Raw genomic sequence first — 27,908 nt, forward strand, 5'->3', positions numbered from 1 at the left:
ATCATTTTAGAAAAATTAGTTTGTTAATTACTTCAACATTATAAAATCACGTATTATCCTCTAATAAGGAAACTTTAAGAAATTGTTTGAATTCACTTATTATATCAAATGTTGCTAGAGAATGCCAGTTGAAATAAGGAAGTAATCTTTTGTCTGAGAAATCCTTTGGATCTATGGATAAAAGTATTTTTGATAACTTTGAATAAGCATATGAACAGCAACTGAGGATAACATCCCTTCACACACATAAATTCAGAGACAGATGGTCTCATGACTTCCTTCCTTTCTTTCTTGCCATCCGTTTCAAAGTTAGCTTCTTATGACTGTGTTGGTATACGCTGTGTGCGTGCCATTACAGTGATCAGAGCAACTCCAGCACACTTATCAGGGAAATAATGGTTTAGGCCATTGTTGTCTGAGTCTTCCACCCTATACGATTTGTAATCTGACCAGAGTCAACTCAGAACATGTTGGCCTGTCTTCATTTACCATATTCAAAGTATATCTAACTTTGGTTCCTTTACATTTTACACTTACAGAACTGCCTTCCCTGTGTCTTTATAGCGTTTCATTATTTAGGAGGGTCTCATGTCAGCCCAGCATGCAGTGTTTAGCAGTTTTGTTGAGTTTGGTCTTCTAGACCACTAATGATGGATTGTGCTTAAGTATTTCCTACTTGAAATATTCATGTAATGCACTCTAGGTGAATCTGCACTGTATTTGATTTTTAGTGTAAGTAACATATGTAACTAAACAAATATGCAAGGTAACAGTTTTGCTTAACAGCCATTTAGAAAAAGGGATCTTTGCCCCTTTATCACAATCTTGTCATTTAAAACAGTGGTCTCCAAAGCAGGATGTATAAATATGTTCTGGATAGATACACGATGCTCCACAGAGATAAAAGGAAAAAAAATAATGTGTGTACACACCCACACACACACACACATTTTTGTCTTGCAGTTTGTATTGTTATATGTTTTAAAATGCACATACTTTACAAATACATGCATATTATTATAATTTAAAGAATATGTATATAACATATAAATAAAGTAACTGTATATAAATTTGGGGTGCACATTCAAAAATTCTATGACTGGTTGAGTATACAGTTTAAAAAGTTTCCAGAGAACAATCTAAAGCATTTCTTCTGGAGTAGTTTTGGCTGCTGAGCTGACTGCAGTATTTTTATATGGCTAAGTTTCACATTACGTCAGTGTTTAAGATAATCTAACTTGAACATATGAATCCAAATAAAGTTCCCTTCAAAATAGTCACCATCAGAGGCTATACCTAAATATCCATGTTGCTCCCATCATGTCAGACCAGTGGTGGAAGTCATCTTTGGGAATTTTAGATTTTTGGAGTATTTCTTCACTTCAAACCTTCCTCCTTTTGTGGTGGTTTTGATTGTTAGAAATAGTAAGATCATTCGAACCCAACGTGATACATAAGGAACATGGTCAAAATGTCATTATATATACATTTTTTCTTTTTGTCAGAAATACCATAAAGTTGCACCCCTCCAAGAACTAAGCATGGACTTCCCTTTGGGAAAGAAGGGCCAGTAAAGAGATGGGGTGAGGGGTGGTGAACCATAAAAAACCTGAATAACAAGCTGCCTTTCTTGAGTGGTTCAAACTGGTTCTAAGAGTAATTTTAATAGCAAAGTTCTCCTGCTTCCCTCAGCTGTGTGCATCATCGAAATAAACCTGTCACTTTGTGGCCACGTGGACATGTAGCATTCATTTCACATATGAGTTCCCTTCTCTTCAAGTACCATCAAAAAGCTTTGTTGGAATACAAGAGAGACAGTTTCAGTGCTTAAAATAGCAGAGCTTATTGAAAGAGTGGCGCGAAGTGAAGGGAAGAAGGGAACCGATGTCATTTAGTGCCTGCCAGGTGCCAGGTGTGAAGCATCGCAACAGTTCTAAGAGAGAGAATTTTCTCCCCATCTCTAGATGAGGAAACATAGTCAGGGAATAAACTATGTGCAGAGTCATCCGGCTCCTCAGTGGCAGAGATGAGTCATGGGGCCCTCGACTATTTGACCCCAGAGCCCATCTCGTTTCTGCCGCAGCCCATCACACACAGGTCATCAGTGTGTCAGGAACGCAGTATGTGCCATATCCTAAGGAGAGTGAAGACAGTCAGTGAGGAACTGTGTAGGCAGTTATGGGGATTCCCCCTAAGTTGAAATAATTCGAATGATCTTTTCTCAGACGATTGGGATACTTTTCCATCAAGAGGTAAAATTTAAGAAGTGTTTCGTGACGTGGATTGTGGCAGACAGATATCACTACCTCATGGCAATACAGCATGGGAAAAGAATCAGGGGCACTATTGAAAGTTTGGGGAAGATAAACTTACATTTATAGAGTACCTACTGTGTGGTAGATGGAGCCTGTGTTCGGCATTTGACAAGCAGTAGGGATGATGGTTCAGGACAGGAACCTTTGAGTTGGATAAACTTAACTTTGAAAACCCAGCACTGATGCGTGCAGCTCTGTGACCTCTGGCAAAGTCCTTAATCCCTGGGCCTCAATTTCTGTAAAATGGGAATAGTACTACCCATAACGAATAAGAATGAAAGGGATAACATGTTTAAAGGGCTTCACAGAACAGTTGGCATGAATTAACATTCAAAAAACCTGTTATTGGTCACTTAAACAAATGTGATCCTATTTGATTCTCTTAATTACCCTGCTGTAAGTTCTTGTCCAAGTCCCATGGATGCAGAAACCCAAGGTTATGAGGGTCTAAGAAACGTGACCAAGGTCACAAAATGCTAAATGCTGGTACATTCCGTCAGTCTCATAACAAGTCCTTGTACTTTATACAATTCTAACAGGAAGGGAGCCTGTTGGAATTCACCGTACTGAATAACGTTTTACTTAGGGCAATTTAAGGAAATTAGAGTAAAAATCTGCTTAGGCTCTATGTTTTCTAATCAAAATGAAAACACCCTTCTTGAAGTCCATGCAAAACAACTTAGATGACCTTATTAAATTATTATTTACATTTTTCTGAAAGTCATTTCATCATTGACATGTTTCTTAATGTCTTGAAAGGAAGTTGGCATTGTCTTCTCGCCAATAAGACATTACTATCTTGGCATACTGGGAAATAGCTAAATAAGGGATGTTATGCCAGGCCCATCTTTTGAAGCCGGAGACCACACGCAGCTCAGAGGTCATTCAGAGGGAACCGAGAGGGCACTGGGCAGCTTCGACTTGATCACAGACCAAAAGTAAAAATGGCGAAACTAGAGCTCTGTAGACAGACTATATTCATCTAGCAATTATTTACTTAATGCAAGACAGACCCGCTTCCTGCTCTCATGGAGCTTACAAGAAACAAAATCAAAGCAGATAGCCATCCCTGTGAAGACAATGAAACTGCGTCATGTAGAGCGTCACCGGGGTCTGAGCGTGGAGGTGACATTGATCCTGAGACCTGGGTTGCAGGAAGGAGCTAGCCGTGCCGATGTGGGAGGAAGGGGAGAGCGTGGAGGAGTGTTCCGGGCAGAGGGCACAGGAGGGCCCTGGAACAGGAACAGTCTTCCAGTGTTCCAGGAATATAAAGAAGTAGTGTGGCTGGAAGGTTGTAAACAAGGGAGAGAATAGCTCCGGTAAGAACAGAGTGGTGAGCAGGGGGCCACATCAGCTAGGGTATCTCCCATAAGGCACTTGGGGTTTATTCTTGGTGCAGTGTGTTGGAGGGTTTTTGGCTGAGTGGGGACATGATGGTTTATAACTGGCTGCTCTGTGGAGACTAGCAGGCTGCTATGCAGTAAGTAAGAAGTGGTAGCGATTCAGACTGCAACAGTGTTTCTCGAACTTCCATGTGAGTCGCCATAACCCGCAGGGTTTGTTAAACACAGATAGCTGCATCCCACCCCCAGAGTTTTGGATTCTGTAGGTCTGGGTGGGGCCTGAGATTTTGCATTTGGAATAAACCCCCAATAAAGCAGATGAACCATGCTCTAAGAACCACTAGAATAGAGTATTTCCCCAACTTTTTTTCTTGAAATAGTGAGTTCTGGGACATGCCAATGGATAGTCTTTGTGGAAAGGCCTGTGGCCAAAAAGAGGTAGGGACTACTTGCATTTTATGGTCATTCCGTGCCCATTATCACGTTAGAGGTCTTGAGATGTTTTACAGTTGAGACTCCTTTGTAACCATGTTTAATTCCTCAGTTCCCTTCTGTCTTCAGTAAGGACCTTGAGGACTGCCTGAAGTGAGAGCATTCTGGTGACTAGTTGACAATTCAGAAGGACTTTTTGCTTTGCTAATAACAAAAGTGACCAGGGCCATTCTATGTGGAGAGGAAAGAATGACCCTTATACTACTTAGAGGTTGTGTCAGCTTGCAGTTGTTAATGTCTTTTGTCCTTTTCATTTGTTAGGTGAGTCTTGTTTTCACAACATGCATTTTTAGAGCACAACATTTTTGTATAACATAGCGATTTTTCAGTTCTTTCCTTCTCACCTGAGAATGCTTTGTGCACATTGACTGCGTCACACCGAGCATCTTTATGTAAAACATCTGAGGGCAGACCTGCTGTAGGTGAAATGGAGATGTTGAGGGACTGGAGATACCACAAACTTCCCTCATGGAGCCAGTCCCTTCCCAAAAGGGTTTCCTGAGTCCTGGGTGCTGCTCAGAACACCGTCCGTAAGGCAGGCATCCAGCTGAAGGAGCACCGAGCTAGAAGCGAGAAGGAAGTCCTGTGCCTGGGTGCGCCTCAGGTGTCATTTCACCTCTCAGCCTGTCTCATCTGAAAATGGTTATAATCTGTTTCCTTCCTGGGGTTACTGGATGGATTAAATGAGGTAATGTAAATGTATAAAAGTAGCACTCAGCTCTGAAAACTATCATCCACATCCCAGGCCAGAGAAACTTATAAAAATACACATTATTTCCCCCAAATGAGAAATGACTAATGGCAGTTATTTCTGGACACGCAGAAGGTCAGTGTTTATATGAGGTGGTATCATAATGGCGTGATACATAGTGAGCTGAGGGCTGGAAATGGAAGAGTCAGAGATACAAAATCATGTCCTGACAGAACCACGCCTACTTACCTCTTTATTTATCTTTCTTTCTCTCATCAAGAAAAAATAAGCACCATTTTAAGTTCTTGCTATGGGCCTGACATTTTGCCCAGTGTCCTGTTAAATGCATTATCTCCATAGTTTTCATCACCACCCTGTGTGGTTGTTAGTATCTCACACAGCTCATAAGTGGTATGGCCAGTCAGAACCCACATCTCTTTGACATGTTCTTAATCTCTACATTCTTTTGGTCTCATGTTTTTTTTTTCCCCCACCACCTATAAAAATAAAATGCATGGAACATAATAATTTAGGAATGCCACTTCACTTGTAAATGCCCTGTGTAACTAACTTTTGCATTTTAATTTAAAAAGAAATTTCTGGAAAATCCTAGTTCCACTTATAAGTAAATGATATTGTGAATTTTCCAAGGATCTTCCAAAAAACTTAGCACTGTTTGACTCTGTTCTGTTGTCAACACAACATGCTCTTTTCCCAAGCAGAACAGTTCCAGGATATTTACCATAACGGCAAGTGAGCCATGTGGGTGTTTGAGCCCTTATGAAGCTGATGATGGGCTTTACAGCAGAGCACCTGTGGGCACGGACAGTTTTCAGCCGTGTAAAACTCCGGAATAGGAATTTGTAAATTTGGCAGGACATAGATGAGGAATCATCTCATCTGTCATCTGTTAGAGTTTGTGAAGATTATTCCTTCTCCCTGATTATGTGTATGTATTATTTTACTTGGTAAGTTGTAGTAATTTCTCTTTTTTGAAGGAGGGATGAAAGGAGCTAAATAAATTGTGCTTTAGGGATTTGATTCATTTTGGAGCATTAATGTGTCATGTGCTGTGAAGCCATGGTTCTCTAAAGTTATTCCAGAGTATGGGCGAGGAAGCAAAGGAAATAGCCCAAGGCAGGAAAAACACTGAAGGAAAAGTGAACAGTTGGTTAGTTGCCTTGTGTTGTGAAATTGAAACGCAAGCTCTCCAAACTACTTGCTCATTGTAGACAACATCTTATATAAGAGCCGCACTGGGCAAATACGATGTCCGTCAGCATAAACCAATTGGTTACTTTTATATTGAAAGTGTACACACACTTACATAGAAGATTTCCAAAATGGCACCAGCTAGATTTTAAATTATGGGATAGTTACGAAGGTAAGTATTGACTTACATGCATGTCAACTAGGAAAAGCAACATGATTTAAAAGGGAGTGATTAGAATTAATAAGTGTTGGAACCATGGGTTAGTGGCCACCCTAATGGAACATTAACACCAGTGCAAGTCACCTCCTCTCTGGGCATAATGGCTTTGAAGGGAGATGGAAGAGAATGGCTTTGAAGGGAGAATGGACCAGAGTTTAAACTCTAGCTCTACCTCCTACTGCACACGTGACCTTGGTAGTTTATTTAAACTTTGTGAGCCTCAGTTACCTTCTACATAAAAAAGGAAGGATGATAAAATTAATCTTATGATTAGGAGGATTAAATGAGCTAATGCATTAAAATTCGGCACATTGCTTACCACAGAATAAAGATTCAGTAAGTGTAACCTACTTTATCTGGTTTCAAGGAAATCTGAAGGTTGGGAAACGAATTTTGGGAAAACTGGATGTCTCCTAAACAAATTTGCATATGTTTATATCTGTTGTTTTTTCTCGTAATGTAAGGTACTCGGCTCATAGTTGTAGGGAAGTCGAGGGTGACAAGAGCATGTGTGGTACATATGAGTGACTGAGTGCAGAATTCGCAAGCCTCCTTAATGTTTTGGTGTGCTGTGTGGTTGCTTATAATATGTGTGTTTGTGTGCACATATGTGTACACACATGTGTGCCAATATGTACATATGTGTACTTGAACAAGTGTACATAATTACAGTGCATATGTAAATACAAGTAAAGCTAAGTCAAAGACAGTGACATTTCTCAAACTCTGTCATAGGGACTCCTCTTATAGAGCTCTGTGTTGCTTTTACGTGGAGTATCTGTTCCTTTTAGAGAAACTGTTTTTTTCAATTGGACTAAATGGATCTAGGTATATCATAAGTAGCCAAACATCGGGCTCACTTTTATTGAAGCCCAGCCTTACCAAGTTATTGCTGGGAGTAGGTGAGAAAAGGAAAAGATCTTGAAGGGACATCACATTTATTAGCTTGAAACTAATATAACAAAAAGGTGAGTGGCAATTTGTTTCTTAAAGACACGAACTTCTAGAGGAGACTTCTATAACCTCCCTTGAAATTTCAGTCCCTGTGTATGATCTCAGTTTATAAACCTGCTCAATCTCCCATCTTGAGGAGGTGGGCAGGGCAGATCCAATTATTAACATCCCTTAAATTTCCTTAAGTCATCAGCTGTCCATTTTCTAGGTTAATGTCTCACCTCTCTTTTCTACAGCCTTCCTCTCATGTACCACTCACCTCCCGCCCCCCGCCCCCTGCCCCCACCAAGTCCCATGGCCATCCCAGTTGGGTGTGTTCATGCATCTCTGCCCCTACCTCTCCTGTCTTAGTCCCAGGCTTTCCCAGCTCATCCTCCCATGGCCGTTCTCACCAACCTGGCTGTCTTCTTCTCACCCAGTTGTGATGCTGTAGTATAAACATAATGCTATGTTGTTTTTTTATATTTCAAAGTATATCTGGCATATGATGGACTAGAAGGGCCCCAAAACAATAAAAAGTCAGCAAGTCTCATTGATCCAGAGTCTCCACCCTAGCTGTAATGTGGCATAGCAACTGTAGGCATAGCGTATTACTACCGTTACTACTGCTATAATTCCCCTTGAAGAATGTATTCCGTCATTAGTTTAATAAATATGGGTGAGCTTTATTTGTTGGATTCTCTTCTGATTGAAGCAGAAGTTGGTAGTGGTAAGTAAGTTGTATGCCTCCATCAGGGTTTCTGATTACTTAATATCAACTACTGTTCAATTGCAAATACGTTGCTTACATCGAATGCTTAGATTTTAGATAAATACTCTTAATCCTGAGCAAAAATTAGCTAGTTTTCCACCTTTACCAGCTCTCCAGCAGTATCTGGCTACATGACTAAGGAAAGAGCCACTGTGGGTCATTTGGTTGCTGAAGTTAAGTCCACAGGTAGTCTATATGGAGGTGAAGGGGGAGCAGTGCGCTCTTACTCATAACTTTAAACTATTAGTAGGGAATCCTAGTTCCTAAGAAATTCTGCTGNACCAACATTCTACTCAGTGATCAGACCAACTTAAGTCTTAGAGTCCTTCAGAAACAACCCAGCTCTGGTCTTCTCTCCTGTCCCAGAACTTGTTGAGAGCTCTTAACTAGTACTTTTTAAATATCAACATGCATATGAATCACTTGACAGTCTCATTAAACTGCATATTCTGCTCGGGTAGATCTGGGGTGGGGTCTTGCATGCTCCCACGTGATGTCAGGGCTGCTGGTCTGTGAACCACACTTTGAGTAGCAAGGTGCTAATCTGTTGATTTTGTCTTATTTGTACATTGGAATCACTGGAGGGCTTTGAAATTACCGATGCGTAGCTCCCACCTCAGAGAATCTGATGTCATTGGTGTGGGGTGTGGGGTAAGCAAAGGGATTTCTAAACACTCTCCAGGTGTTTCTCATGTGTGGTCAAGTTCGACGGCCTCTGCATTAGACATTGTCACCACAGCCCTGGATGTCCCTGTAGCCCCACTTTCCCGTAAAGCCTCACTGTTCTTATCCTGCTCTTTCGGCATCAGACTCACATTGCAGAAAACCCCACCTGACTCTCTACCCCTATCTCAACATCTGATTGTGTCCAGTGGGTCCAGCACTCTTGAGTTAATTAACTCTTCCAGCTGACTATTTCAAACCTTCTCTCCCCTCAGACCTTCACAGCTCCTTCTCAATTCTGCACAACACTCCTTCTCACTGGAGGAAAAAACAAACAAACAAACAAACTGGAAGACTGAGAAAAATTGCTTTATCTTCACACCAAAACCATATTCAGTGCCTTCTTCTTGCACCTCCATTCATGTCCTGGATCTAGGCCCTTGTGCTTAGCCAGTAAATTGACTCTGGAAATGACCTTCTTCGTGCCTGAGTCCCCAGCTCCCCACTCTTCTGGATTATTCTTTATGCCATATTTCATGTTGTAATGGTCCCATCAGCAGAAAAGCTTCTGGAGCCCATTTTCCAGTTGCTACTCTCATTCTCTGCCTGTCCTTTCAAGTCGGAGGAATGACCTGCTTGCTAAATTCCTGGTTTATCTTGCTGGGGCCTCTCACGTGTGTCTGAACCAGTTGAGCATTCCTTGTTTCTCAAAGTACTTGCTCCACTTCCCTTCTCTGACTGGGGTCATGGTGCCTCACACCGCTCCACGCACGTGGACCCCCTCCTGCCTCTACGCGTGCTCTCTGTGCCTTCTTCTCTGTATGGCTAGTTCCCTTACCCTGTTCAGGTTCTTAGCCTCAACTGTCACCTCCTGAGAAAGGCCTTCCCTGAACTTTGTTTAAATGAGCCATCGCCACCTGTCCCCATAGCCTTCTGTATCTGTCGACTGATTTTTTTTTCACCACTTGACATACTATATATTTACATGGATTTTTGTCCATTTATTTATCAGGTAGCTCATCCAGAATAGTATTAACCCCATAAGGGTAGGAACTTTACATATTTGATTCTCTGCTCTCTACGCAGAATTTGAACACATCTGACATCATAGACACTCAGTGAATACATGCTAACAGAATGAGTGTTCCTGAAACCCTTCTCCAGTTCCCCCTGAGAACCCTGAAGCCCTCTGCCCATCCATCATAGAGAAACTTGTCAGTTGTAAATTTGCCCTTCTGATTCATGACTGAGTTTCACTTCATCCCCTGTCACTGATTAGAAGAGTTCACATACCCTCACAGAGCCACTAGCTCTCCCCGCCCTAGTTCACAGCGCTGTGGTCTTCCTCCTTCTGTAACGAATTTGCACATCTTCTGCCTCCGTGCCCAAAGGCGACAAATGCGCTTCCAGTCCCAAAGGAGTAACTGTTCCAAGAGCTTTAGTTCTTCTTGAAAAAAAAAAAAAGTTCCTTATTTCTTTAAAAATACATAATTGCTGCCTCTCCTGAGATATTTTTACGTGGTGTCTCTAGAGGAGGAATTCCAGCTGATGGCCCAGTGCAGGGCAGAGGCCCATAGACAGACAGTCTGGCTCCAATTTATGTTCTGTGCTAACATGGCTAATAGGCGTTAGTATTTTGATACAGAGAAGTGCCATACTTGATCCTGACTTGGTTAAAAACTGGTAACATCTGGCTTAGAATCACACATTTAAGGGCCAAGAGTTATTCATTTTCTTCATCCTCCCTCCCTTGCTCCCTCTCTCTGTGTCTTTTCCCTTCTCTCTCTCTCCCCCTCCCTCTCTTAAAATGTCTTGGGAATAGTTTAAGTATTTTAATAGAGCGGTACACAGAGTAAATTGGCAGAAGTTCAGTTTGCACCATGTTAAACTCTGCTGTAGACACTTGGAACCTACTGGAACTGTTACATATGTATAATATGTATCAGAGCTTCCACAAAACCCTGTTGGTGCCCTTATTATCCCACTTCCCCCCCCTCCCCACTCCAAGTTTTCACCGTCACTTCATTTCAGACCCTAAACTCAACACGCACTACAGTTAAACTTAAAAAAGGCAGTAACTCTTGATTCATAAGGTGCCCGTAATTCTACAAACATCTCATGAAAATGAGCAAACATCTCTGTATAAAACTTGGGTTCAATCCAGAAGTATGTTTAACTCTCAAATGCCCGATAAAACCATGGAGTCGCAGGCTTTGGCAGCTCCTTCGCAGCAGTCTGGCCAAGCAGAGGGTACCCACCGTTGCAGACCCTTGCTAAGGCCACCTCCACCAACTTGCTGGTCATCTTTCTTGGATTCGTACATCTGTGGGTTCTTTAGCTAGAAAAATGCGGTGCTGTAATCCACTTAGATTTAGCTGTCCCGGTGATTTAGTAAGCTGAGGGGGGAAAAAAACAATATTTGAAAGTAAGCCCTCACTGAACATTCTCTTAGAAACAAGATCACCACTTCTTACCGACATGGTTTTCCTTGGCTTGTGGCATGACTGTCCCGAGCCCATCCGTGCCAAGCCTTTGGCATGGCTGACGCAACACCCCCTTTCAACAGGCCTTATTCTCTGGAAACCTTAGTAAAATACAGCTAGTTCACACTCCGACAAACCTCAAACCTCAACTTGCCCAGTTAACAAATGATATTTTGCCAAAATGCTTACTAAGTCCTGGCTCTAAGTAGAGTGTGATGTGGAATCGCCATAGCCTGGAAAACTAGCGAGCAACCCCTTCTAGTGACATGGTGTTGCACGCCCGCGGAGTGCTCAAATACAGTTTTCATCATACCATGCGTTATGCTTACTTGTTAGAGAATTCATGTTGGTTTTTTTAAAAGTTGTATTTGCATGCTTATCAGATACACCAAATGCATTCTTCATGGATTTGCCTATCATGGGGAGCATAGTTATGGACTTCAGAAGCGTGGAATCAGTGAAAGTAACAATCAAAGACGAACAGTATGTTTTCTCCCAGCCTCATAAATCTGATTTATAAATGCAAAGAATGTGAGACATGAGTATAAGAAATTCAGTAATTTTATTTAAAACTTAAAAAAAAGAAAAATTGGCACATCATAGAGAAGAATTTAACAAACCGAGTCTCCAGAAGGAAAACCTTTTAAATAGGACGTTTCTGAATCCCCATCTGAAATATATATCTTTAGGGCAGTAATCATCAGAAACATAACGGGGTAGTGTAGAGCTCGGTTTTATTGTCCTGCATCAGTGAACATTCCTCAAAAGCAGAGAGCGTCACTAATGGAATTATATGTTTTCATGCTATAATTACATTTGATTTTTTCCTGATATTTCTATAGACTTTTTGTTCATGGTCCCATGACTAGACAGAGTATTTACAAGTTTTCCATCCTCAGCCTATCCACCCCACCCCAAAAGAGAGAGACAGAGACTAGAAATAGGAATTCCTGAGCAGAAAAAGACAGATGTAGAGTTTGACACAAAATTATTCAGCCTTCAGGGATTTTGTTTCAACAGCAACAAAAACATGAACAACAACAAAAGAAGTAAGGAAAAAAGACTTTCATACTTGAAGGTAACAGCAAGAGATCCTTCTGAGACACAAAATAGGCACTCCCTATTTCTGTCTTTGTTCTTGAATATTTGTTGGAGAAAAATGGAATTTATCTGGTCTTTGGGTATGTCACTGGAAGACAAATGAATCTGGCAGGCAAGTCTGGCCAACTGGAGGACATGGTACCAGGATGCCATCAAGTATGTGAGCATGAACATCTGTTTTTGAAAAGACAGTCTCTGACTATGAAATCCACAGAAATCTCTAAGGAAGTGATGCAAGCAATTAGAAAATTGTGTTGACATCCAACATATTGTTACTGCCCTGTCTTCATCTTCTCTCACTTCTCGAGTCGTCGCTTTGCTCAGCACACCTCAGTGAATTCCTTCTTTCTTAGCACTCCATTCCAATTCTCTAGTATTTAGTCACTATGGAATATGAAGCTGACGGTCACTTCAAATATATTTTCTCTAGGGTTTCCTCCTCAAAGCATTATGGAAGGGAGTCCAGGCAGAAAATTGGTTGTTGTGGTGTAGGAATGGGATGAGGAAGGGCTTCTCCTGCTAAGTGGAATAAGTTCAGGGGTATATACGAACACAGCTTGGCCTGTTGGGTTGCATATCCTTATCATAAATTGAAGTAAAGTTAACATTAATTTCCCCAAGTTTAAATACATTTTTTTGAAATGCCGTTTATTAGAACATTGAAAACACAAGTTTGGTTCTCTCTCCTCAAATCCCTACAGTCTGGCTCCTGGCCCAGCCACTCAACCCAAATCACCCTCTGAAGTCTTCCAAAATAACTTCTCAGCCAAAACCAACAGTATCCTTCTAGACTTGTCAGCTTTATTCGAAACCATATTCTTCTCCCTGCTAATACCCGTTCTGGTCTCAAATTCTGAGGCTTTGTCCCTTCCAGGTTTTCTAGTTTCTGTATCTCCAGAGGCGGACCTACTGCAGTTCACCTTTAGAGATCATTTCAGCCTCCATCATTTCAAGCACAATGTTTGTGCACGAATTACTTCCTTAGCCCTATCCCTAAACTCTCCCTAGTTTTTAAAGTCTTCCACCTCTGATGCCAGGCTTTTCAGCTCTGGTTAATCATGGTAAAGTACCCACCTTGGAGGCACCTGGGTGGCTCAGTCGTTAAGCATCTGCCTTTGGCCCAGGGCGTGATCCCAGGATCCTGGGATCGAGCCTCGCATCAGGCTCCCTGCTCTGCTGGAAGCCTGCTTCTTCCTCTCTCACTCCCCCCGCTTGCGTCCCTCTCTCGCTGGCTGTCTCTCTCTGTCAAATAAAGAAGTAAAAAATCTTCAAAAATACAAAAGAAAAGTACCCACCTTGATCTTGGTTCTCAGCTCATTGCTCGATAATATCTTGGTTTCTGTAGACAAGAATTAAGTCCTTGCCTCCTTACTCTCCCCCTTACATTTATTAAACTTCTAAATGTATGTATTTTCTATTTAGATTACTTTTACTGCATTAATATTCCTTTAGTTATCCCAACCCTACCCTCTTAATTTCTAGTCAAATGCAGGTTAGACCAAACTAAATGTGTATTCAAATAAATACGGCCTGTTGTTCAAAATGCAATTAATAATTGAGTGGTGGTTTTACAGTGTTCCTGTCCCACCTTCAGATGACATTTTTCTGCTCCCGTCCTACAGATACCAGACGTCCTCCTTTTCTCCCTTTCCTACTTATTATCTGTTATTCTTAAAGGATGTCCTTTCCTCTTCTGTACAAGTCTGCTCCATTCTTCAGTAGCCCATCCAAACATCTTTCTCCAAAGGACTTTCCATGGAGTACGTATACACTGGGTCCTGTGAGCTAGCTTGCTTCCTCCTTCCTCCACACGAACATACAGACGTATGTGGAAGCGTGTTCTAAGATGTGTGTATAAATTCCTGTAAATTCACAGATGTATCTGTACGTTTAGTGTGGCTTAGAGTACCCTTTAGAAAGGCATCTTTTTCACTCATTTGGAAATCTTTTGGATCGTAGGTAAAAACCCATACAGTCTACTCACCCCCACCACTCACAACAATATATACTTAAAATAATCTTAGCAATAAGTGGTTATTGAAATTGTGCTTCATTCTATGTGTATTTTCTTTTCAGGATCCCCCCATGGCTGTAACCCTGGGACTCCGAATGGAGGAAATGATTTTTAATCTTGCTGATACACATTTATTTTTTAATGATTTAGAGGTAAGAATTGAAAAACATAGGAATGGTCATATCCCAACTATTATAATGCTTCGAAGGTTTCTAATAGGCAGATAACCTCAAGAAATCTGAAAATCAGCTCAAGAGGATAGCAAAGTTTCTGTCAAGGGCAACAATGTATATACAAATATAAACAAACGCTAACTGGCGCTAATGAATTCTGCCTATGTACTGGCACCTGTTTAAAACAAAAGTATCTCAGAAGAGGAGAAGTTTCGCTTTTCTGTCCCATACCGGACAACCCGTCTAGCACCTTTGGAGTCAAGGTTAGCTTTTCCAGGTTACTAACCAGGGGATTATTTCGGTTAAATCACTGGGTACTATTCATGGTGCTGGCATGGGCCATTAAATTTTGTAGATAATCTGAAGCCTAATTTTAGACAACATTATCATTCCTATGTCCTCTGCATCTGGATAAAACAGTGCTAGAGCTGTTTACATAGCACATCTGACTGGTTGCATTGCATTTTTGTCTTTTGTTCTCATTTATCTCTTCATTTCCAACCTCAAAGGGAAAATAAAAACAACAACAAAATGAAAGAACGCCCCCTCCCTCAATAGTCTCAAGACCGCTGAATAAGTACTGTAATAAGGTATTTAATCTGGGTGCTAATGATCTGAGTTCTTAGACATTCAGATGGTAAAATTTGAAGTAACTGAGTAGCTGGGCACTGAGCAGAAGTACTTCTCAATCAAGTGCAACTGTGGTGAAATATTTTTAAGTGACATATTTACATTTATTTTTTACCTCATGGTTTCACAATGAAATAAAAGTGTTTATAATCATATTATACATGGAGAGGAAGATTGTTATTGCAGAAATCCCACCTTGTGCAGAACATTGTATATTGGATTTTCTGTTAATTGAATAATAACCTTTAAAATAAATTTATCACACTATTTCTGTAGAGGAGAAACTGTAGGGTCCACGAGCATAAAAATCACGTCTAAGGTTACCTGCTAGCTAAGTGGTAAAACTGGGATTTGAAACTCTGGAGTCTCTCTGGCTCCAGAGGACGTATTTCTGCCCCCAGACTATGCTGAAATTAACGGAAGGGTGTGAGAAAGAAAAGCTAAATTAGTCAGTGTCTTAAATAAGTTTTAAAAATTGACAAGGTCTTAAATCCAGTTTCAGCTGCACTTGAGACATAAGAGTAAAAATTCTGTTTTTTAGTATATCCCATAAATGTATGTGCTGGAAATCTGGGTAATATCATTTTTGTGTGTGTGTGTGTTTTCTCTGCAGTGAGTCATTGTTTTTACTGGATAATAAAATTACTGTCTGTTTAAAGAGGTTTTATTTGTTTTCTTTAATGGCCAATATGAAAGATCAGTATTCCTCGGCAAGTTTTCCAGTTTTAGATAATAAGAAAAAATAATCACCTCTCTGAAACCTGATTTAAATTAATCCTGCTACTTATTAGTAGTGTAGTATACAGAATGACTTTATATATACATTATAATAGAAAACACATTTTAATCTTTTTGGAACTTGAGTTTTTCTATATAGCAATGACTTTTAGGTTGGTTTTTTTCTGTTGGTTAAAATGGATGAGTCTCATTTTTCTAAAGAAAATTCTAAGATTACTCATCCTTTTAAACTCATAAAAGACCAAAAACAAATTTTTATGTGGTTTTATTCAGGTTTTAGAGTTTTTACTTCATTTCATTATTTTTACTAGAAATAAATGGAATAAATGACCTTTTAGCTTTTTAGTGGTACATTAGAGGCCAGATGGAATAAATTTACCACCCAACTTTGAACAGAACAGTAAAGTGAGAAAGCGAAAGTAGCATACGATGAATTTGCAAATACTTTTAGCAAGTTTGACATGAATATTGGCATATCAGAAGCATGTGGTCAGTTATGGTGCTTTAAGAATTTTTATCTTGGATTATATACTATATAAAATATATTTTTAAAATACCCGACAGGATCTCTGGTAAAAATAGTAACTGAGAAAATATTGGTATTGACTTTCTCTTCTGATTATAGTTTTTTAGTTATGTTTTAAAATGTGATAAAAATTCCATTTGACTCAAGCACTACAACTTAGAATCCGGCAATAGCTTATCAGTGAAGTGATTGAGTGTCTGCATATGAATTGACTGAACTGTCATAACAACATGCATGTATGCACATCCGGATGAAGTGTCCAGAGAAACTCAAAGGCTTGTTATTGACTTTAGTGAGATAAACAAGCATGAAAACAAATAAAATCTAAACAGTAGCTTTCGAGGTCGTTCAGTGCGGTGACATATACGTCCACGATCTTTCTACGTCTGATTTTGAAAGTCAACTTGACTTTCTCCCCATTTTTCATTTCAGTAAACCTCTTGAAGGCAAAGATTGTCATGGACTGCAGAAGCTATTTCTGCTATTTCTGCTTCTGCTAACAAAGGGGCGAATTCCTCAAGAGAGCAACTCCATCATTAGCCTATTTTTTTTTTTTTTTGGCTTCTGTTTTTAATATCTCAGGGTTCCTTTTCTTAACCCAGAAATCTAATTTGAGACTCAAATCCTTTAGTAGATACTGTAACATATGTAGTAGCAGCTGCTCTCACAGAATTCCTTAAAAGATACAAATTTAAATCCTAATAGACACTTCTCTGCATCCTGCCCAACTGCAGAGAAGGCAGATGCTCACACTACTTCTCCTAAGAAGAGAATGCTCTCCGTTGAAATAAAATGTTATTTCAGTTAGAATAACTTCCAGAAAAGCAGGCACTGGGGAGTTCAGGTTCACCAAAGTGAGAGAAGACTGCTGTGTGGGTTATAACTGGTAAAGATCAGTGACAACTTTATGGTCACCTTGCAAGACAAAATTAACGAATTTAAGATTAACAACGGAATTATTCTAAATGTTCAAGTACTTATACTGAAATTTGTTGCAGCTAAGCATTACACTGTTTTTAGTATTTCAGGTTTTGGTCAAAAATAATTCTTGCAAAATTCCTCTGAGTGAAAACTAATTGAAGAACAATTATTTAGAATTCTCTAAAAATGTAAGTGATTGAAGTTCAGGTTTCTTTCACTGGACTGTAATCCTCAGGCAGGAGTCCAGAGTCAACAAGCATAGTTAACTAGGCATAAATTTAAAGAGAAGTTCCATTTGGAAAAATCTCAAACATAACTTCAAATATGCAGCTCATGCTCCAATAAGTTTGATATACTGATGTCCTCAGGAGTAAAAAATAAATTTAGGGGCAAAATGTACAAATTAATCGTGTGAGTTAATACTTGAAATGCTAGAGGAATTTCTCTACAAATTAGGATGAGAAGGTATGAAATCTAGAAATAACTTCTAATTACCAGAGTCATGCCTAAGGATTTCCCCCACTTTTGTTTTTGTTTTTTAATTTATTGTACTTTATTATAAAAGAGAGACATGGAAGCTATTTACATAATGAAAGATTTCAAAACTTCAGTGGAATGAACAGCTTCACGTGATGCCATTTGGATAGTGACTGGTTTCCGTCTTCATACTTACCGAGAATGTCACTGTCTCTAAATAAGAAATAAGTCTTGTTGTCTAGAACTACTTTGCTGCCTCCCTATCCTGGGAGAACTTTATTTCCAGTTTTCATGCTAATGATTAGATCTCTCCACCCTTTCCTTTAGAGCCCAATCCAGTAGCCACTACTGTTGCTTACCTTACTTTTCCCTGAGATTTTTCTGGAAGCATAATGCCTCCTTTGGTTAAAGTTTGGGCTGTACTCCTTTCCACCCATACTTAGTCAAAATGGGGTAAACCCTTTCCAAATGCATGTCCCACCCTGACTCCTGTAGCCTTGGCTTATACCCCATTCTCCCCCCACTCCCCTCCACTCTTGAAAAAAATGTCTTCTTACAGTCCTTACCATGTAGAATATTATTTTTAATATAATTTCAACTTTGTATTAGAAAATTTATTTATTTATTTATTTATTTATTTATTTATTTTAAAGATTTTATTTATTTGACAGAGAGAGGCAGAGCGAGAGAGGGAGCATAAGCAGGGGGAGTGGGAGAGGGAGAAGCAGGCTTCCCACTGAGCAGGGAACCCAATGCAGGGCTGGATCCCAGGACCCTGAGATCACGCCCTGAGCCGAAGGCAACCACTTAATGACTGAACCCCCAGGCGCCCCATCAACTTTGTGTTAGAAAATCTAAATGATTGTGGTAACTTTGTCAAGAACTGTCATTCATTTGTCTAAATACCTGCCATTTAGTCAACAAAGAACTGCTGAGTAATTACCATGTGCCAGATTGTGCCTTAAGCGGGTGGGGGGTATATCCAGGTGACCAAACATCACCCTCACGGAGCTTCCAGTCAGATTAAACTTTTTGGAGCCCTTCCTTACCTATGAACATTGGTAGACATTTATTCTAAAATTACTAATTTATGTATAGTTTATGTAAATCATATGAACCTTTAATTTAACCTGAATTTTCAAGTTATATACTAAAATTGTATTGACTGGGCCATTTTCATATTTTACATTTTAAAAGAAGCCCAAATCAGCTAGTTCACCCTCAAACTATAAGAGGATCTAATATACTCAGTGTGGAAAGCTGGAGACGAGATACGAAATATTTCACTACCAGATACTTTCCAGGTCCTATAATGAATATAAATAGCAGCTGAAAAGCTCTTGTTTAGTATGGCATCTTCTTGTCAAAGTTAATAATTTTTAAAAAGTGATTTTGAATAGTAAGCACTATGTTATACTGTCTGTGAGTATCTGAAATAATTTGAGGGGAGAAAAAGAGGCCCAAAAGGCTAAACCATACTTACGTAAAGTTAGTAAGTACTAAGTACTTTAAATGCCCTAGCCAAATTCCACTTTCAGATCACATACTGTTTTACTAGAACTTTGCAGATTATTTGAAGGTAGAATAGGATCCTTAGAACAGCAAAGAAGAATTTACTTCTTATCTAGAAAAGTGACTGTTTGCTCTGAGACAGTCAGGGCAAGTGTATGGTTGTATGTACCCAAAGTTTATTCTCCTCTGAGTTTGTAGCACATTGGAGATGGTAAATCTTCATTATTTTCCTTTCATTTGTAAGTATCGTTTTCAGCTTCAAGATTTCAAAACTCGAACAAAAGGAAAAAAAGATACCAACCTCTATGGTTATTTTTTTTTTTTTCTGTGTTAAAAGATCAGGACCTTTAGAATAACATCAGCATGGTTCTTTCATGGTACCCCTGGCCCAGCAAAAGGCAGGAAGTCCCAGAAATCTCACAAGACACCATAATCATCAGGCCCCTCCGTTGTCGCTCAACAAATAGCAAATACTAGTAACCACCTGAGGTTCAACCGCACAAGTTGTGTGTACCTTCAGATTAGCTTTGTTTCCATACTTAAGTATACACAACAGAAATGGCTGAAAGTGAACACCAGTCACTCTTAAAAAGATTCAAAAGATAATTTATTATCCATAATTTTCAGAGTAAACAATTTTAAGCTGCTTGAAAGAAATCCACATGCCATATGTTTTCAGATCCCTTTTAATGGTGCTGTTCCAGATGTAAAATAGAAATGCTGCCATTTCCCCAGTTTGGCAGTGGGATAGATGGGCAGATGCTGCCACCTTCTGGCCATGGCCTGATCAAATGGAAAGATGGAAAAACCAAATACCATACAGGCATCTTTTGAAAAACAAATAACTTTTCCAATGTTTTTAACAGGAATGTGATCAAGTTCATATAGATGATGTTTCCTCTGATGATAATGGGCAGGACTTAAGGTAAGCCATGCCTTTTAGTATGCTCTTTCCTACAGAAATTCAGCTATGGAGTTTTGCACATGTAATTATTTCTTTTATTTCTTTTTAATGTATTTTGGGTGTTGCAGTACCTACAGTTTTGCAACTGATGGCTTCCATGCAGCTGCAAGTAGTGCAAACCTTTGTTTGCCAACAGGTGTAAGAGGAGGGGTTGACTGGATGAGGAAGTTGGCTTTTCGTTACAGAAGAGTAAAAGAATTATATAACACCTACAAGAACAATGTTGGAGGTACGTGTGGCTCTTTACATCTAATAAAGATACTGTAGAGAAAGGGAGGATCTGTAGTTCTGTGTTCCATATGAGAGACTACTCTACTAGAAAAGAAATTACCAAGAGCTCCTGCTGAACTACACTGAGTCAGAATTTTAAGTTTCTCAGTTGGTGGGGGAAATCAGTGTAACTGCAGAATAAAACATGCGGCTCTGCCAGAGGAGTTGGGAATTCTCTGTGCCCAGATGTTTGGTCAAGATTTACAGCAGGACATGGAAAGTTTACCCGTCTTCTGCAGACACTATTCGTATAAACCAGACAGGGGAACTCATTGAGGCAGTGGGAAGACCCGTCTAAAAGCAAAGGCCCCAGTCATTAAAGCAGAGCGGTTAGTCCTCATTCCCTTTCTGGAATCCTTTCCAAAATAAATATAAACAGTGCTTTATGTCATTTTGAAGACTTAAATAAGCCTATTTTTTTTTTAATTGCATGTTATCTGGCAGTATAATGTATAGCATTAAGTGTGATTATCATGGTTTTTAAATGTTCGGACACTCTAGGCTGTATCTAAACTGTTCTACCTTCATCCACATATTACAGGTGATATTACAACCTGTGACGTGAAAACTAAAATCCTGAATATGTTTCTTGATAAAGTAAACCTCGTTTATTTCTGTTATTAGGATCTTAGGTCAGCAAGATCCTAAGATTAGCGATGAAGTCACATCACATTTTTCTCCCAGGGTTCTCTGTTTGTTTCTCTCTCTCTCTCTCTCTCTCTCACACTTTTAAAAGGATGATTGAGGAGCTTACATCAGAATCTAAAACTGAAGGATAAGTTAAATGTACTTATGCATAGTATATATATATGTATATTTATATACATATCATAGAATACAGTATAGTAAATAACATTTTCGTCTGTAGTGTGTATATGTCACGTGCCACACACCATGGGGGTGGGGGGCTGTGTGTCTGTTCATCTTGTATCCCCAGTGTCTGCTGAGTCTTAAGGTACATAATAGATGCCCAGTAGACACTCAGTAGCTACAAGAGAACAAAAAGCATGTGGAACCATAGACAATAGCAATGTTATTATTATGGTTGTTAGAACCAAAAAGGGCTCTTAGAAATAGGAGATCTTCCTTCCCAAATGAGAAATAGGCCCCTGCAGGACAGACAACTCTAGTTTTCTAATCCACTCTAATGCTCCAGATAAGACACTTCGGTAAAATCAGACAAGCAGTATATACTAAGTTCAACTGTGGGTAACATGTTTAATTTTAAAATAAATATCCCCTTGAGAAATCTGAAGTAATTTTTATTTACGTACGGCATTGTTTCCCTCATGAAGGGTATTAAAGCTGTGTAGAAACTAAAAGATTACTACTAAATAATATTAGAGCTTTAGAAGTTTAAGTGCTGACATGCAAGTCCATTTCCTGCGCTCTGTTAGTATCCCTGTATTGAAATAAGAGCAAATGAGAGTTGCCAGAAACTATACATTTTGATTTAAAAAATCATCCCCCTGTATATGTGTTCCTAATATTCTGAAATACTATTTAAATAAGAAACTTCTTTTTAGGAGATTTGCATGATCTTGTTTTATCATAAAACAAGGCCTATTTATTTATTTATTTACTAACTAAGCTCCATGCCAAGAGTGGAGCCTGTCTTGGGGCTCGATCTCACAACCCTGAGATAAAGACCTGAGCTGAGATCAAGAGTCAGACGCTCAACCACTGAGCGAGCCAGACACCCATAAACAAGGGCTTTTTAAATAAAAACATTAGTATGCCTACTTGTTTTCTTATCCCCACATCAGTGCAGTTTTAACCATCGTTTATAACTTGTGTCATATACTTCAGACTTTTAAACACAATTCTTTTTTTTTTTTTTAAGATTTTATTTATTTGACTGAGAGAGAGACAGCGAGAGGGAACACAAGGGGTGGGGAGGGAGACGCAGGCTTCCCACCCAGCAGGAAGCCCGATGCTGGGCTCGATTCCAGGACCCTGGGATCATAAGCTGAGCCGAAGGCAGATGCTTAATGATTGAGCCACCCAGGCGCCCCTTAAACACAATTCTTAACTTCTTTGTAAAACGCAGAGTATTTGTGATAACTTCAGTGCTGGTAGCTACATATGATAATGTCAGTATTACTGCTTAAAAGTGGTAATGATTGTGATTATTAAGAAGTGAAACATTTTCAGACAGCCAGAGTGTTCGAGGTTTGCCCTAGTCTTGTCGACCCCAGCTTCTTCTCCCGACCTATCGTATCACTGTCTTTTGGAGTGGGACCCCCGGCGCGAGCGGTCAAAGCCTCTCAGGTGATTGCGTCCACTGTGCCAGATTCTAGGTTCAGTGAGAGCAGAGCCTGGGACCCCCTTTTTCACTGTTAAATCCCCAGTGTTTGGCCCAGGGCCTGAAATCTAGAAGCTATTCAGTAAATATTTGAATGAATGAATCGATAATCAGTTGTTAAATGAAAGATCACTATTGATATAAATCTCTCTCTGTTTCTGATATGATCTATACTAGGCAGAAGGGAGACCAAGCTAGGTATTCCTGAAATTTTTCATCTCTTAATTCTGCCTTGTTTTTTGGTTGCAGGACTCCTTGGCCCTGCCAAGAGAGATGCATGGCTACAGTTAAGGGCAGAGATCGAAGGTCTGACAGACTCCTGGCTAACAAATGCACTTAAATCTTTATCAATTATTAGCACTAGGTAAGTGGTATTGTTTCAGTTTCTGTATTCATTGTATTGAAGATGTAGATGTAATAGCATAACAGATATACAAACCCTTTAATTACTAGAGTATTCTAGAATTCAAGGGACCTAACAATTCATTGAATCAAGCGATTTTCAATGTACGTGGGGGGGTGTTTGGGTACAGAGCATGGGAGTTACTGCTTCTCAGAATAACTAGGAGATCCCTGGTCTTTCCCCTTCTTTCTACATTACTACTGGTAATCTCCACAGGAAGGTCATGTGACTTACAATTTAAAAAAAGGGAAAAAAAATCAGCACCCTGTTGGTTGCAAAGTATAGGAGATGGTGAAAAAAAAAATACAGTTTACACACAGATGCATGTTTTTAAGTGCTTTGGCCTATTATAGATAATACACATAATTTAAATGCAACGAAATAGCTAGAGAAATCTCTTTGAAAAACTTGTAACCATTGTGTTGTTTGAGCTAAACAGTGAAATACTGACTTACTAGCATAGATAATAGAACAGAATAGACTTGTAACTAGTTGAACACCATGTGCCATAAATGCTAGTTCATGAAGTAATATAAATCTGGAAAGTGATAGCTAGTTAGGGCGGGGATGGATCTTTATATTATCCCATTCCTTAATTTTATTTCTGAATTAGGAGGATAAATAAGAGCATGCGTAACCAACCTGTGGGTAGCCCGAATTCAGAGAGAGGTAATACTCGGACTGATTGAATCGGGATACAGAAAGCCTTGGCAGGGTAAAAGGAGCATCCAGGATTAGAATATGGAAGCCAGCGGGTAGACATCCAATCCTGCACGTGGCTTCCAGCCGCCACGTGACCAGCAACTACACTGACTGATACCAGAAAGTGTAAGTGGGTGGATGGAAGTGGGTAGGAAGCTGCAGATTTCCTGGGTCAGGCTGGGGAAGCCATACTAGAGTACTTTGCTCAGTTCTGGGCACCTCATTCCATTGGGGGCTGTGGCATATTTTTGAAACGTCTTGTGTCTGGCAAAGTGGCCGAAGGGGTTTTAGGCTGAGGATACCACATGAAAGGAACAGTTGGAGGGAGGAACCAAGGAGTTTCATCGGAAGGGGGTCCTATGTGGAACAAGATTACCGGTTTCAACTGTTGGAGATGTTAGGCTGAAAGTAAATTGCATTTCTCTCTGATCTGTAAAGGAGAAAATTAGGATGGATGGCTGGGAATCCTAGGAAGGAAAGTTCTGGCTCTGTGGAAGGAAGAACTGTCTCATAATTGAAGCTGTTTTAAAATGGGACTTGCTGACTCGTGATGTGTAACTGGCGCTACGGAGACGAGAGGTCAAGGAAGCTAGGACATGAGGGTCCTGAGTCCCTGCAATTGTGTGCAAAGTGTAGTAGAATGTGCATGTCTCTGAGGAGGAGGAGGTCAGCAGCTTTCCTTATTTCTAGAAGAGGTCTCTTAGATGCTTAAACACCAAGGGTTATTACAGAGTTCTACAGATTATATTGTGTTATGTACAATATAGAGACGTTATTATTACACACCGGCCTTAAGCAACTACACGGGTATGTGATTTTAAGAAATAAAGGTGTAGCAAGGAGAAGGGGAAAAATAAGTCATTACACACTGGAGATTTAAGCACCTTGAAATTTGCCAAGTCATCCACATGGAGGACCCTACTGGTCATTTTTACAAAACGTCCAGGAGAACAGAAACTTACACAAAACTTGGCTCGATCACGTATCCGAGGCTTTAGCTAAGGTTGCGCCCTCCCGCTTTAATTCTTCTCCTGTGAATATAGTTAAAGGTCATAATCAAATGTGTGGGAAAATTCTCTATGTAAGACAGGATTTATAATATTTAGAAATCAAACCATTCCAGGTGAGCTAACTTTCAAAACATGATGCTACAGCCATGATTTTCACACATTGTATTTTGTGGGGAAAGGGGAACTAATAGGTATTTTGACATAAATGAATAGGCTCATGATACAAACAAGTGAAAAAAGTAGAAGAAAAAATTATATATATAGTATGGTACTAATGAGAAAAAAGTCTATACACAAATTCTTTTTTTTTTTAAATTTTTATTATGTTAGTCACCATACACTACATCCTTGGTTTTTGATGTAAAGTCCCATGATTCATTGTTTGCATATAACACCCAGTGCTCCATGCAATACGTGCCCTCCTTAATACACATCACTGGCCTATCCCAATCCCCCACTCCACCTCCCCTCTGAAGCCCTCAGTTTGTTTCCCAGAGTCCACAGTCTCTCATGGTTCATTCCCCCTTCTGTTTACCTACCCTCCCTTCATTCTTCCCATCCTTCTCCTACCGATCTCCCTGCTATTTCTTATGTTCCATAAATGAGTTCTGAAAGTAAACACACAAAACAGCTTGAGTAGTTCCTCTCTGCTCTCTGGATAGCTAAATAATTGGTGCTTTTCATGCTCTTGATATTTGCCCATATTTCACAAATGTATATACATGCAACCTATAAATATATGCAGTGTTCGTAATTAAAAGTTACAATGCAGGGGCACCTGGGTGGCTCAGTCGTTAAGCGTCTGCCTTCGGCTCAGGGCGTGATCCCGGGGTCCTGGGATCGAGTCCCACATCAGGCTCCTCTGCTGGGAGCCTGCTTCTTCCTCTCCCACTCCCCCTGCTTGTGTTCCTTCTCTCGCTGCCTGCCTCTCTGTCAAATAAATAAATAAAATCTTTAAAAATAAATAAATAATAAATAAATAAATAAATAAATAAATAAAAGCTACAGTGCATTATAAATTGAATATTAAATATATGCGATGTTTGCAGTTTATAAATCTGTAATTTATATACAAGGTTTGTAATTTAAAAATGAAATGATATAACTCCAAGTATCACCCAGTATCAGTGGCAAACCTAAATTTCAAAATACTACTTCAATACAGTAATGTGTTTGTGTATTATGCTTAATAATCTGCCATCATTCGGGGAGTTTCTAATAACAGGCGAATCACTTTCCAAGTCTTTATTGCCTTATCGGCAACATTAAGGATTGTATTGGTGATACTTATTAAACTTCTACCTCTGGAAGGCTTTGTTTCTTTATCCTATATAAGTGAGAACCTCATCGTGTGTTTCCAGAAGTCAGAGCTCCCATTACAAAATCAGGTTATTTATGGAAATAATTTAGAAGGAAAATGTTTTAAAAGCCTGTAATTACAAAGGTTTTATAATTGTTTTTTAATAAATTGCAGTTTTTCTTTACATAGGATATGTCTAAAGAATAAAGCATAATATTAAGTGTGCTGGGGGGGTGAGCATCTACATACCCATGGGAAGTAGGCACTCAACTTGCTATTCTAACTTCGAACTTCTAACCAGGCTTCTGAAAATCAATCTAGAGAATTCTAGAGAATCTTTTTTGGGGCCCTCACTAATAAGTATTAAGGTCTTGTGCTACAAAATACCAACAGAGAAAGGTCCATACCTTTATGGCTCTGAGTCCCAATTTGATGTGTGTGGTTTGAGCCCCTCAAGGCAGGACAGTTCAAGTTTTTCATAATCCACAAGGAAGGACCATAGTCCATTCTTTCCAGATCTCTGCCTCACAGTTTCCACTCTCTTGGTGTTTCCATTATCTCCCCCACAATATTACCATGAAAGAAACAGCTGTAAGTTGTAAAATGGGACACTGTCCCTGTCAAAGAGTAGGGCCTTTATAGACGGATTAAAACTGGACCCACTAACTGCAGTTGGCCCTTTGTTGTTGTTGAGAAGAAGATCCAGGGATTCACCTCTTCCGGATTAAATAGGGTCCTCTCCATTCTTACTTCTTCGGGATCCCCATCTGTCAGCCCCCTTGATTGGAACACTGGACTGTTTCTCCCACAAAATCCCAAAACTCCTCTTACCCATCCCATCACCTTCTTTCTGCCTATGTCTACTACTTTTCCAGGCTCTTCTAATCCTGGGACGTAGACTCTTACCACCCTGAAAAAATGCCTCGTCTGGATACTTGTAAAACTTAGAGCTAAACTATCCCTCTGAAAACCTTCCCGTGATTGCTACCGGCTGGTGTAGGTGTTCTTTTCTGAGGTTCCACAGAAACCTGAGGAGATCTTTATTACAGGACATATTTCACATTGCAGGTGTCTATTTCCTTGTCTCTCTCCTATCTGTCTTGTGACCTGGGATGCGGCGGGGACAAAAACGTCATTCATCCTTGACTTCTTTTTGCCTTCTCGCAGCACTTCCCGCATTCGGGGATATATCCCTAGCCCCTGTCCTGGTGACGGCCAGGTAGCAGGCACTCCATTAGTAACTTGAAAGTTAGCAGGGCTCGTTGGTTATGGAATTGAAAGACCCCAGTGATCATTTTAAAATCTGCACCGTTAGAAATTATTTAGTATTAGAAAACAATTATGCGTATTTCCTCCCTATCTTAGGAGTAACTGCGTAAATGTCTTGGTAACGACAACCCAACTGATCCCAGCACTCGCGAAGGTTCTACTCTATAGTTTAGGAGGTGCTTTCCCTATTGAGAATATTTACAGTGCAACTAAAATAGGTAAGAAAATTCTTTCTAACTTTGTATGAAATGTGTTCACATCTGTGTCTTGGGGGATTTTCTTAATATGTCTCTCTGCATGATTCCCTCTTTTATTGATTCTGCTATTAGAATAGCACGCAAATTTGAATAGAGCTCAGATAACAAAGTAGCCTGCGACTTATTGTACATGTGCAAATTTTATGGAAACTCTTGCCTAGTGAAATTCTGAATTCAGTATCTGGACAATTCCGTTTACTTATGTATTTGTA

General features: G+C 39.7%; 1 protein-coding gene and 1 pseudogene across 1 annotated transcript in view; one reads left to right on the forward strand and one right to left on the reverse strand.

Annotated features, from left to right (window-relative positions):
• EYA4 (EYA transcriptional coactivator and phosphatase 4) overlaps positions 1–27,908 on the forward strand; it is a 74,682-nt gene that overhangs the window by 41,137 nt on the left and 5,637 nt on the right. Inside the window, exons 13-17 of the mRNA XM_040627489.1 lie at positions 14,302–14,391; positions 20,083–20,141; positions 20,249–20,409; positions 23,005–23,119; positions 27,536–27,657. Of these exons, the coding sequence (XP_040483423.1) occupies positions 14,302–14,391; positions 20,083–20,141; positions 20,249–20,409; positions 23,005–23,119; positions 27,536–27,657 (547 nt within the window). The remainder of the gene's footprint in view (positions 1–14,301; positions 14,392–20,082; positions 20,142–20,248; positions 20,410–23,004; positions 23,120–27,535; positions 27,658–27,908) is intronic.
• LOC103663483 lies at positions 17,800–18,617 on the reverse strand (annotated as a pseudogene).

This window comes from Ursus maritimus, unplaced genomic scaffold (assembly GCF_017311325.1).
Source record: "Ursus maritimus isolate PB19 unplaced genomic scaffold, ASM1731132v1 scaffold_13, whole genome shotgun sequence".
Taxonomy (NCBI): Eukaryota; Metazoa; Chordata; class Mammalia; order Carnivora; family Ursidae; genus Ursus; species Ursus maritimus.